We start from the raw sequence: 12,500 nt of genomic DNA on the forward strand, positions 1-12,500 counted from the left end.
TAGGGTTATATACTTTATTCACCCATGTGGTTTAACTTCTTTATTTTTTGACCCTCAGGGTATACTTTTTTTTCACATGAGGTCCCTCTGATTTGTTTATAGACAGAAATGGTCCCTTCATCCAAAATTTGACGGAACGCCACGTTAGCACCAATCACGGTTTGACATGTGTCCATATAAGTAATTAAAAAGCAGTAAAATTATATTTAATTAATTTTTTTTAAAAAAGAGTGGGGGGGGTAGCTCTTTGGTCATTTGGGAGTGGCCCAAAGGGTGTGCTCCACCCCAAGTAATGAAACTATTTTTTAAAAATAAAAAAATAAAAATTTAATTAAATATATTTTTTTTAATGTTTTTAATTTTTTTTAATTTTTTTTAATTAATTAATTATATGGACATGTGTTAAACCGTGATTGGTGCTGCCATGTTGTTCTATCAAATTTTGGACGGATGGACCATCTCCGTCTTTAGACAAACCAAAAGGACCTCCTGTGATAAAAAGTAAACCCTAGGGGTCAAAAAATAAAAAAAGTTAAACCACATGAGTGAATAAGGTATTTAACCCTATTATTTATTATTTTTAATTTTTAGGACACGTGTCGTAATATTAATGGGGATGACGTGGAATTCCGTTAAGTGGGATTGACAAAAACTAATGGAGATATTGATTTTGTTTTTTCGCATAAGTGAGGTACCAAATTTGTTTAATTTTAAAACATAGGGAGAAAAAAAAATAAAAACATTCAAACCGAAATATCAAAAAAGTTATTGACCCAATTTTTTACCGTCGCTATAAAAACACAACTTTTTATACCAGGACCCGACAATGTTAATTTTTCACACCCCAATGGTTTCACCATTTCAGCCTTCTACCACACTTGACAAATACACACTCGCGGAATCTCGTGTGCCCAATTGCTTGTATCATAGAGAGAGACCCATTATAAAACCTTTTTTTTTTATGGGGAATCCTTCCGAAGTAAGGCCACGACAAAGCACACAGCAGTGCCTAGGAAGCTCTCTTCACCAACCAAGGTTAAGGAAATCACCACACACAACATAATCACAACAACTATTTTATTAAATGACTTGCATTAATATATCTTTATCAGCTTAAGATTGTACATGAACAATCTTTCACAATAAAATATAAAATGAAAGAATTAGAATAAAACATAATACGACATCGCTTATTTTAATAAAAAAAATAATAAACACTTTCAAGTTATTATCAACTACTAGTAGCCTTTTCTTTTGATTTTTTAATCTTTTAGGGTAAATGTGCAATTTTAAAATGACTTCAATGGAAAAATAGCCGGAATTTATACGGAGGGAATAGTTTGTTAAATAGGTATACCACATATAGTGATTTGTCACTTTTTAAATCATAGGAAATTGTTTGGCAAGGTCCAAGCTCATGACCAATTTTAAAATGTTTCCTTATTAAATCCATATTAATTAAGTTCTGAGAGTTTTAGTAGGTTTATGTCTCATGGACTTCTTATTATGAAAAGCAATAAAGTTAAAGTTCTAGGTTAAAATACTAGACTCCCTCGAAGTGATTGGTCTTTTCTCTCTTTCTCTTTTCAAGTCACAAACTTGTAAAGTTCTACATAATTGGGATCTCTTAGACCAAGTATTCTCGATCATTTGCTAGGAAAAAAGAAAATTTGTCACATGAGAGTGGGACGTTTTGAAGTTGAGGAGTGTTACACATACTCTGAAGCGTTCACTCTTAACTTGACATTGAAAATTGCCATTAAATGCTACATGTAGCACCCAACTATGAGCACTTGAAATATATGTAGCATTTTCGTTTAAGTTGCATAACAACTTTGATGTTACTTATACAATTGACTGCTACCATTTGCTCCTAAAAGATATGCTGATCTACCAAGTGCCTTAAAAAGATGTTCAGAAAACGTAGAGCACTCTAACCAAGTGGATATCTTATACTTAACGCATTTCGATCAGAAACACTCTTATAATTTCTAAATATCTTCTTCAAGACTAAACAATTTTGCATGTTATTCACTTAGAACCTATTTGAAATTAAGTTAAGGAGCTTAAAAAGTATTTTTAGTACTTAACAAGTTGTGCCAAATAAAAATGAGTCGATTCGGTAAAAAACTTAAAAAAAAAAAAAAAAAAACCACTTTTTGTTTGACTTTTTTTCTTAAAAAAGCCTAAAACTGCATTTTGGAGGAAGTTTGAAAATGAGGCTTTTTCTATAAACAAAAGCTCTATTCCCAATACAATCCCAAGCAGGCACTCAATAATTTGCTTGTCAATTCATTGTTGTGTGTACATACTAGCATATGGTTGCTTACTTTTGCGGCAACCTTTAAGAAATGTAGCTTGTGCTCTTGCCTTGATTACTTGCTAGGTACCCTACATCAAAAGCACATTATTTTTTTAATTAACATGGGACATGCATATGATTTTTTTAATAATGTTCATGTCCCCATTAATATACTTACAAATAAAAAACGAGTTGGAATTTTCAATTAGTCTAATCAAATGATACAGAGAAAAGAACTCCAATGGCTACAACCATCCAATCAAATCACTTTTGTTGGATACTCTTTCGAATCAAACAATAAATGAAGAACAAACACCGAGAAAAGCATCTCTTGTACAGCTAAAGAATAAGCAATTGAAAGAAACAAGAAGAGGGATTTTTGTGATCCTAGCCTTATGACAAGTCATTTCATCTCAATTTAAACATCTGACTTCTTGTGAAGAAAATTTCCACTGCTTTGTTAGACAACAAATTGAATGCCACAAGCAAAACTTACAGCCTGGTCCATTGACAAGCAGAGTATTTAGTGCTTCTCCTTTGCCGTTGAAAAGTTGACTAAAGATAAAATGTGTTGAGCAATCTCCGCAGAGGCATAGGGCTTTGCAATTTTGAGAGCCCTCTCAGACATATCTGCCATCTTTCTCTCATCCCCTGCCAAATGCGAAAACAATTTTACAGAAATATATTAAGTTTTTGTTTTTTTCTACAGGAAATACTATGTTAGCAATTTGTCGAACATTATTGTCACAATATAAACACACAAACACATGTATGCCACAATGATATTGAAAGAATCAGAAGTACACTCAACCTGTATTATTTGATTGTTGAATATATAGTTTCAAAGCTTTTATGGGAAGTTGCAAAGAACTATAAATGTGAGGGCTTCATGTTCAAGTCAAACAAAAAAAAGGATGCCACAACCAAAATTACATGCCACAGCCATATGAAGTTTTAATGTGGTAAAACATTAGAGGAAACAATACTGGTGTAGGCCTTTCTATTTGTTTAAGAACCACAAGCAACACCAGGCAAAGTATTTGAGGAAGCAACTTCAGGAAAAGCAATGGTGGGTAATGGCACCGAAGCTTAAGAACCAAAATGTTATAGGAAGCAATCTCACCTGATCCATGTATCTTCACAAGTAAGCATAAAACCATCAATGAGTTGTCAAGGCAAAGAGGAAGGTGTCTATTTATAAGTTGAAATCTGTTGTGGGCTCGGGTATAGGCTAGGAGTACCATGGTTCTTCTGGACCCACTGGGAAGAGAATGCAGTTTTCTCACCCGACACCTATAAGCGGGTCATCGATGAAATGGCGTGAGGGTTGAACAGGAGACCCAGGGGCATCGTCTTCGAAAGGTGGCACGCGCTTAGTGACAAGGTCGCCGACAGTCACGGAAGCCCCCGCCACCGTTCCTATAACTCTCATGGACTCACCTGGAGCTCTTCCCGGTGGTGAGGTCTCGTTAGGTGGTGCCGGAGATCATCAGAGTTTACCGGCGATTACGCTATTGGCCAGGGGAAAGGCAGGCTCCTCTCAGATTTCGACAGAGAAGCCATCGCCGGTAGCTCTCACAGTCGATCCAGAATTGACCGTGTCTAGAAAGGACTCTGGCGGGATGGGTTCGTGAATTAAGGCCGGTGAGTCCCTGATTTCGCCGAAGGCTGTGTTGTTGTTCAGTGGGGAGGAGGCCGCGCATCAGACGACGTCAGAGATATCATCTCCAATGATTGAGGTTAGAGATTTGGTGCCTTGGTCTCATGGTGTTGGGAATCAGGAAGGCGCTCAAGTTAGTGAGGGGATGGGCATTCCTCAGGAACAAGGGTTTTTTGTTGGTTATCCTAGTTACTCCCACCCACCCGATGGGGCCCATACAAGTATAGGACTCGGGTGTTCAAAACAGGTGGAGATGCGTGAAGCTGGCTAGTCTGTTGGAGAGGATGACAGGGTGGCTGAGACACGAGATGAAGTTCAGGTTCCTTGTGAGGTCGATGTGCCTTCTCCTTTGAATACGTATGGTCTTACTACAGGGGGTGCGTTGGGCTATTCGGACTGGGTTATTCAATGTGCTAACGAGATTTATCCGATTGTGGGAATTTCGTACACGGGTCATAAGCTGCAATTGTTAGCTCTATTAACTTTTTTAGAAGAGGAATGGAGGAATAATGCGATGGTGATGAATATGAGCAGCGGCACTAAGGGCAAGAGGGAGGTTAGGAATTTGGAGTGCTCAGTGAATTATGACGCTAGAAATATGAGCTCTAGCCATGGCAATATGAAGGGGAGGGGGCATGTAGTAGCCTTATGAAGCTAAGCATTCTGTCTTGGAATGTGAGAGGGTAGAACAAGAGGGATAAACATTTGAGGGTGAGTAATTTGCTCAGAGATTGGAAAGTAGATATTGTTTGTCTTCAAGAAACCAAGATTCAGGGTATGTCTCGCAATATTATCCATAGCTTATGGGGGCAGAATCATGTGGATTGGTGTTGTTTGGATTCTAGAGGGGCTTCGGGTGGTATTTTGATTATGTGGGATAACAGGGTGGTGGAGAAGGTCGATGTTTGTGTAGGGAATTACACACTGGTGGTGTCTTTCAGGAATATTGGGGATCATTCTGTTTGGGCTTTTGCAGGGGTTTATGGTCCGAACCTCACCAGGGATAGAAGGCTCATTTGGGAGGAGTTGGCTGGTGTTATTAGTTGGTGGGATATGCCGTGGTGCATTGGGGGTGATTTTAATGTCACTCGGTTCCCTAGTGAAAGATCAGGTGAAGTTCATCTAGATTTGGCTATAATGGAATTTTCGAACTTTATTTCTGAACAAGGGCTTATGAATCTTCCCCTGATCGGGGGTTCGTTTACTTGGTCGATTTCTAATGATCCCCCTATGTGGTCAAGGATTGATTGGTTTCTTGTTTCCCCAGAGTTGGAGGCGTGGTTTCCAAGGGTCCTATGCTCGGATCATTTCCCAATCATTCTTGAGTTGGGGGATGTGTTAAGGGGGAAAAGACTGTTCAAATTCGAAAATATGTGGCTTAAAGTGGAAGGGTTTGTGGCTCTAGTGAAACACTGGTGGGACTCATATGTGTTTCATGGTACGCCGAGCTTTGTTCTTGCTTGCAAGCTCAAGGCCCTGAAGATGAATTTGAAGACTTGGAATGAGGAGGTGTTTGGCGACATTGGTAGGACTAAGAGGATGCTTCTTGAAGAGCTCCGGTTAATAGATGTGAATGAAGGAAGTAGGGCCTTGGATGTGGAGGAGGTTATGAGGAAGGCAGAGGTGGTTCGAGAGTTAGAGAATTGCATCCTTATGGAGGAGGTGAGTTGGAGGCAGAAATCTAGGGTGATGTGAATGAAAGAAGGCAATAAGTGTACTAAATTCTTTCACTCCATAGCCAACTCGAATAGAAGACACAACTCTATAGATACTCTTATGATTAGAGACAATCCCTCTTCAAATCCGACCGAAATTAGTGAGCACATTGTGGAGTTCTATCAAAAACCTTTTACTGAGCAATGCCGTTGGAGGCCTATGGTTGATGGTGTTTCTTTTGATTCCATTTCAGAGGTTGAAGCTAGTTGGTTGGAGAGGGACTTTGAAGAGGATGAGGTTAGAAAGGTAGTATTTAAAATGAATGGCAATAATGCATCGGGCCTTGATGGGTTTTCTATGGCCTTCTTTCAGACTTGCTAGGAGGTCGTGAGGGAGGATATTATGAAGGTGTTTAGTGCATTTCATGTAGGAGGGATGTTCGAGAAAAGCCTTAATGCTTCGTTCATTTCTCTTATTCCAAAGGTTCCTGGCGGTATCAACCTCAAAGACTTTCGGCCGATTAGCCTTGTGGGAGGTATCTACAAAATCATAGCCAAGGTCTTAGCAAATAGACTGAAGGTAGTTCTGGATAAGATTATACTCCAGTCGCAAAGTGCTTTTATCAAGGGTAGGCAGATTCTAGATCCTATCTTGATTTCTAATAAATGCCTTGATAGTCAGTTGAGATCGGGGGAGTCAGGGGTTATTTGCAAAATGGATCTAGAAAAAGCTTATGATCATGTGAATTGGGATTTCTTGTTATATTTGCTGAAGAAATGTGGATTTGGAGGGATTTGGTGCTCTTGGATAGAACATTGCATTTCTTTGATGCGGTTCTCGATTCTGGTCAATAGTTCTCATAATGATTTTTTTAGCAGTTCCAGGGGTTTGAAATAAGGGGACCCCCTGTCTCCTCTGCTGTTTGTTTTTGTAATGGAAGCCTTAAGCAGGATGATTTCGGCGGCAGTTAGTGGGGGGCTAATAGAAGGCTTCAAAGTCTGTAATGCTACGTTCTCTCATCTTTTGTTTGCTGATGATACCTTGATTTTTTGCAATGCATGCCCGCCCAGTTACGCTATTTGCAGAGTTTATTTTTGCTTTTTGAAGCTGCTTCCGGTCTAAAGGTTAACTTGGCTAAGTCGGTGTTAATTCCTGTGAGGAATGTGGAGCAAGTGAACAGGTTAGCCAGTATTCTAGGGTGTGGGGTTGCCTCTTTGCCAGTAAAGTACCTTAGTTTGCCGTTGAGGGCCTCTTTTAAGGCCAAGCATATTTGGGATGAAGTTATTGAGAAGATAGAACGTTGGTTGGCCGGTTGGAAAAGGTTGTATTTGTCGAAGGGGGCAGGGTCACGCTTATCAAGAGCACTCTCGCCAACTTGCCTACTTACTTTTTTGTCTCTTTTCCCTATTCCAGCTAGTGTTGCTAAGCGCATTCAGAAGATACAGCAAAATTTCTTATGGGGTGGGCTAGGCGAAGAATTCAAGTACCATCTGGTGAAGTGGTCAAAGGTTTGCACTCCGATTAAGGAGGGCGGATTGGGTATTAGGAACTTAATGGTGTTCAATCGCGCTCTGCTAGAGAAATGGTTGTGACGTTATGGATTGGAGAGAGATACTTGGTGGAGGGTTGCAGTGGATGCGAAGTTTGGAAGTTTATGGGGAGGGTGGTGCTCCATGGAGACGGGAGGAACTTTTGGGGTCGGGTTATGGAAGAGCATGAGGAAAGGGTGGGACATTTTCAAAGGCTTCACGTGAATGGAGGTAGGGGATGGGACTAGGGTTCGATTCTGGCATGATTTGTGGTGTGGTGATACGGCTCTCAAGATAGCTTTCCCAAGTTTATTTAGTATTGCTTGTGCGAAAGACGCCTCAGTTGCGGCACATTTGGAGGTGTTGGGTGGCTCTAATCAGTGGAACGTTAGTTTTTCTAGAAAGGCTCATGATTGGGAGGTGGAGGTATTTGCCTCTTTTTTTCAGGTGTTGCATTCTGCTCGAGTGAGACGAGGGTGTGAAGATAGGTTGTGGTGGATCTCCTCCAAAAGAGGCCGTTTCAAGGTCAAGCTTCTCTTTGCTTCCTTGGCAACTACTGAAGGGAGGCGATTCCCTTGGAAGAGTGTGTGGCGCACACAAGCGCCTCCGAGGGCGATCTTCTTGGTTTGGTCGGTAGCTTTGGGCAAAATTTTGACTCTAGATAACCTCAGGAAGCGGCATGTGATTGTGACAAACAGATGTTGTATGTGCAAGAGAAGTGAGGAGACGGTGGATCATCTTCTTCTTCATTGCGAGGTAGCTTATGCTTTGTGGAGTGCCTTTTTGGTCGGTTTGGGTTGTCTTGGGTGATGCCAAGACGAGTTTCTGAATTACTCGACTGTTGGTTTGTCTTCAAGGAGGAGGGGAAGTGCCGCGGTTTGGAAGATGGTGCCCACTTGCTTTTTTCGGTGTTTATGGAGGGAGAGAAATAATAGGTGTTTTTTAGGACTTGGAGGGGTCATTGGAAGACATATTATCCTCTTGCTTTCACACTTTGTACCTTTGGACTGTTGCACATGTTTTTCCGATGTCGATTAATTATGATAATTTTCTTGCTCGCTTTTCCCTTTCTAGCTAAGTGATCCTTTTGTATACTCCTGGTGTACTTGGGGGCGCCTGAACGCTTTCAATAAGATTGACTATTACTTATCAAAAAAAAAAGTTGTCATATAATTGTTTGTCTTATCGACAGTTTCCACATTGGAGGGAGATAAAGAATGACAGCTAAACGTTGTCCCTTTTGGTTGCCCTAGTACCTACTTATGTTGGCTAAAATGCAAATTTGCTAGGTCATATAGATGATTCCGGGCACCACCAATGCAGTCTGTAGTAATCAGCTGTTTGGACTAAACCATAGCCTCTTCATCCTATTCGCAACTTAAAGATCCTAATGCACTCCGCAATCTCATCTTTCTAGGATTTCATGCAAACTAAAAAGTTTCTAAATTTAGCTCAGTAAAGGACAATGGCACGACACAAAGTATTTTAGAGTTGCAGTATATAAAAAAAATCTGGGGAATTCAGATCCAATTATGATTTGAAAGGCAATTTAGAGTTCTTTAATCTCATTACAGTACAGTAATCATGACTTCCAGACCCTGATTTCCACGAATGAAAACGAGGCAACAGATTCTCGTACCTAATATCTCTTCAATTGCAAGAGCAAGGGTGGTTGAATCAAGTTCATCTTCAGTTATAACCCTGGAACCTGCTAAATCTGCCATTAAAGAAGCATTTCTGAATTGATGTCCTTCAGCAACATTTGGGGATGGTATCTACAGAGTCAGAAAGAAATATTATACATTTTTCTTCACAGGCAATAAAACCAACCCATTAAGGGCATGTAAAAACTGAAACCATGACTGGAAGGTGAGTTTGGCATGCAGGGTGAATAAATGTCATATAAGATGAAAATAGAGGCATTAATTTAGGAGGGGGGGGGGGGGGTGTGGATGTCTCTTTACTTTTGGACATGAGAGAGAGAGAGAGAGAGAGAGAGATTGGAACATTATTATATTGTGGGACATCACACAAGCCATCATAATTTTATTCTCAAGGATTTATTTTGCAATAATATCAACTGTAATCGTTTTCAACAGTGGCTTTTGTGTGAATTGTATGCATTATACTGTGCACTATCATGAATAATTACTATGTAATTTACACTTTATGATTATTGTAGTCATGGCTAATGAATTTCAAGAATCAAGAAAAAGACATGTCAGTCAGATGCTCTTCATTGGTCCAGTATTGCAGACAAAACCTGAGCAGCATCATAGAGTACAGACATATTCAAAAAGAAGCCTCATTGTGCATAACATCATACAATTTTTAGTATAATATGTTTGAACCTTTGAACGAGCACAATGACCAACACTTTCCCAATACTTCTTGGATACATATCTGTCCCTAATTTATTGACTTTTTAATCTCAGATGCTCAAGAGACTTGCACTAGACACTTTGACGCATTGAAAATCTCATATAAATGTCTTCGCAACACATGAAAAAGTAGATTTACTTTTTAATACTTACGACCGTTTATGTATGTTTTTTTTGTTTATTTTCTAATCTCTTGAGTCTTCATAGGAAAAGTTGGACCTGTTTAACTATTCGTACGTCATCAAAATTTACAAGATAAAATATTAGATGAATTAGTTCAAACTTCATACAATTTTTCTTTCCATCTAAACTTTTGGTGCAGGGTTACTAGACAAAGATATTAACCTGTCATGAAAGGCCAAATAATAAAAGCACTCTCCTACTTGATTTGTCAAATTAGATTACAAGACATTATATGGAGCTCCAAATTACCAGAATGGAAGGTTTCCCAGTGGCCAAGATCTCATAACAAGTCATAGCACCAGCTCTAGAAATGAGAAGGTCTGCGGCTGCATAAGCCAAGTCCATAGAATGCATAAACCTTCATAAAACAGGCATACATTAGACTAAAGGAGTTTAGAGGAAATAGACTGTTTATTACACATAAAGATAACCCTTTTATCTGAGCTTCATCAATTAAAACAAATAAAAAAAGAATTATAGAAGAGATACAAATTATTGAAGTTGAATTTGAAAATATTGATGAGTAAATTATCACTATGATTCTAGAACAGGAGTGCATATAAATGCTTAAAGATCACTACAAATAAAGCAGAATATATCTAGAACTTAAATTAAACAATGAAAAGCAGCGGTGAGTGCTTCAGAATAACATGAATCTCCATCAGCATTGTTGGACTATTATTTGATTAGTTTCACTAATCTGAGTGATTTTACCACATTGATCATATTCATTGCTCTGAGCCAAAACTTATATTAAGTTTATAACATTAGAGGGGCAAACCGTATGGTGAGCAAAGCATATGGCGGGTAAAGTACAGTATTGTACAGGCATTTAGTGAGGTGGAAACGCCCACCTGAAAGCAATATGCAGGCATGAATAGGAGAGAGGATATCAGGGTTAGGCAAAGGCCCAAGGCGAGGCAAAGTCACAGATGGATTGCCATATACAGAAATATATTACAACAGACATGCCTAAATGGTGAACTGAAATCTCCAAAAAATGTATGTTACAAGCCAGCCCAGAAACAAAGACCTCTTTTTGATTGATGATATTAGGGGGGGGGCGGGGGGTGGTGTACATATATGAGAAATCATGCAAAGCAGCTCCTTAGCACAAAGAGATGGATACATGGAAAGATCCTAAAAAGTTTAAACAAGTTCTTGACAACAGAATAACAAAACTCACACTCCTCTGTTTATTTTGAAGTGACTTATTTCGTACATCTTAAAAGTAAAATATATCTTTTTCCCAAAGCAGCTTTCCAACTTTCTTTTCAATGATATGGAATAATCTTTTGAAATTCATAGTTTTGCAGTTAATCTCCAATAACATCTAAAGCAATGAATATAAAAGAATCAATCTTGGTAGTTACAAGTTTCACGCTTCTTCATGGTCACGCAGAAAAAACAGATTTAATTACATCGTGTGCTTCTCACTATCTCCTTCTGGAGCAGAGTATCTTTCATCATAAAAGTGGTAACCAATGTACCGACTTTGATTCAAACCAATAAGCCAGCAAGCAATGGCACTAGAAAAAATACTCAAAAATCTAAAAGATTTGAAAAATAAATAGACCAACAAATGGATAGCATCCCATTCATACCAGAAGACTACTTACGGCGTCAGATACAAATGCGGGTGATTTTTCACGAGGCTCTCCATCTCATTGTATGACTCCACCCCTGTCTGCCATATAATATACAATTTCTCGTTTTCCAACAGCATATAATACAAATTCAACAAAGCAATATTAATAGCATTAGCACCCAAAGACCCTCCAAGCACCAACAAAACCTTTCCCTCCGAAACCCCCGCCTTTCCAGACTTCGGAAAGAACTTCAACCTTGCCACCGCCTTCGGCACATCCTGCCTCAACGCCAACCTCACCGGATTCCCACACACCACACATTTACTCTTCCTTGGAAAACAGTCAATGGTCGAGTTAAAGGCCACGAAAACCACGTCCGCCAAGAAAGAAAGAAGCCAATTTGCTATCCCGGGCACCGAGTTCTGCTCTTGGATCACAAGCTTAATGCCATTCAGCGCAGCGGCGAGGCAAACTGGGAACGAGACGTACCCGCCGGTACCGATGACAACATGGGGATCGAACTCGCGCAGTTTTTTATGACTTTGGATCAGACTTTTGATCAAACGTATGGGGAGCAAGAGGTTTTGGAAGGAGACGAAAGGGCGGGCCAATGGCGCGGCGGGGATGGAGGCGAAGACATAGCCGGAGGAGGGGATAGCGGCGCTTTCCATGCTATTGGGTATGCCTAAGAACAGGATTTGGACGGTGGGGTTGGCGATTTTGAGCTCGTCTGCTATGGCGACCGCCGGGTATATGTGGCCACCGGTGCCGCCTGCGGCAAAAGCGACACGGAGAGTGTTAGCAGCGTCGCTTTGGGTGGTGGATATTTGCTCATTTGCTTGCTGTTTGACGGAGAGACAGCAGAGGAGCTTGGGAGACCTGCAATGGAAACAGATAGATCAGAAACTGCCTGTGTGCCAGCGTGTGCGTGTGCGTTTATGTGTGTGAGACAGAGAGAGAGAGCTTGCCTGGGTGGGAGCGTGAGAGGTGAGAAGAAGGGAAGAGAAGGGTATAGCGGTAAAAAAGGGGGCTTTGGAGAGAGTAAGAGGTGGGAAATGGAGGTGGCCATTAAAGCTGGAGAAGAAAAGGTATTGTAAAAGCATGGACGAAGGTGGAGGGTGTAAAAAAGTTGAACTTCGAGAATTCCCCCTCAAGAGTCAGAGTCCACTCCACTGGTGGTGGGGGGTGGTGGGGAACTCA

The 12,500-nt window shown here is 40.2% G+C and overlaps 1 protein-coding gene across 1 annotated transcript in view; it reads right to left on the bottom strand.

The window, feature by feature from the left end:
* Positions 1-2,483: 2,483 nt before the first annotated feature.
* Positions 2,484-12,500, bottom strand: part of LOC132184695 (uncharacterized) — a 10,119-nt gene continuing 102 nt past the window's right edge. Inside the window, exons 1-5 of the mRNA XM_059598421.1 lie at positions 12,269-12,500; positions 11,331-12,179; positions 9,961-10,069; positions 8,787-8,922; positions 2,484-2,953 (exon numbers count right to left, since the gene is read on the bottom strand). The exon at positions 12,269-12,500 is cut by the window's right edge and continues 102 nt beyond it. Of these exons, the coding sequence (XP_059454404.1) occupies positions 2,826-2,953; positions 8,787-8,922; positions 9,961-10,069; positions 11,331-12,179; positions 12,269-12,369 (1,323 nt within the window). The 5' untranslated portion in view covers positions 12,370-12,500 and the 3' untranslated portion in view covers positions 2,484-2,825. The remainder of the gene's footprint in view (positions 2,954-8,786; positions 8,923-9,960; positions 10,070-11,330; positions 12,180-12,268) is intronic.

Source organism: Corylus avellana, chromosome ca6, assembly GCF_901000735.1.
Source record: "Corylus avellana chromosome ca6, CavTom2PMs-1.0".
Lineage (NCBI taxonomy): Eukaryota > Viridiplantae > Streptophyta > Magnoliopsida > Fagales > Betulaceae > Corylus > Corylus avellana.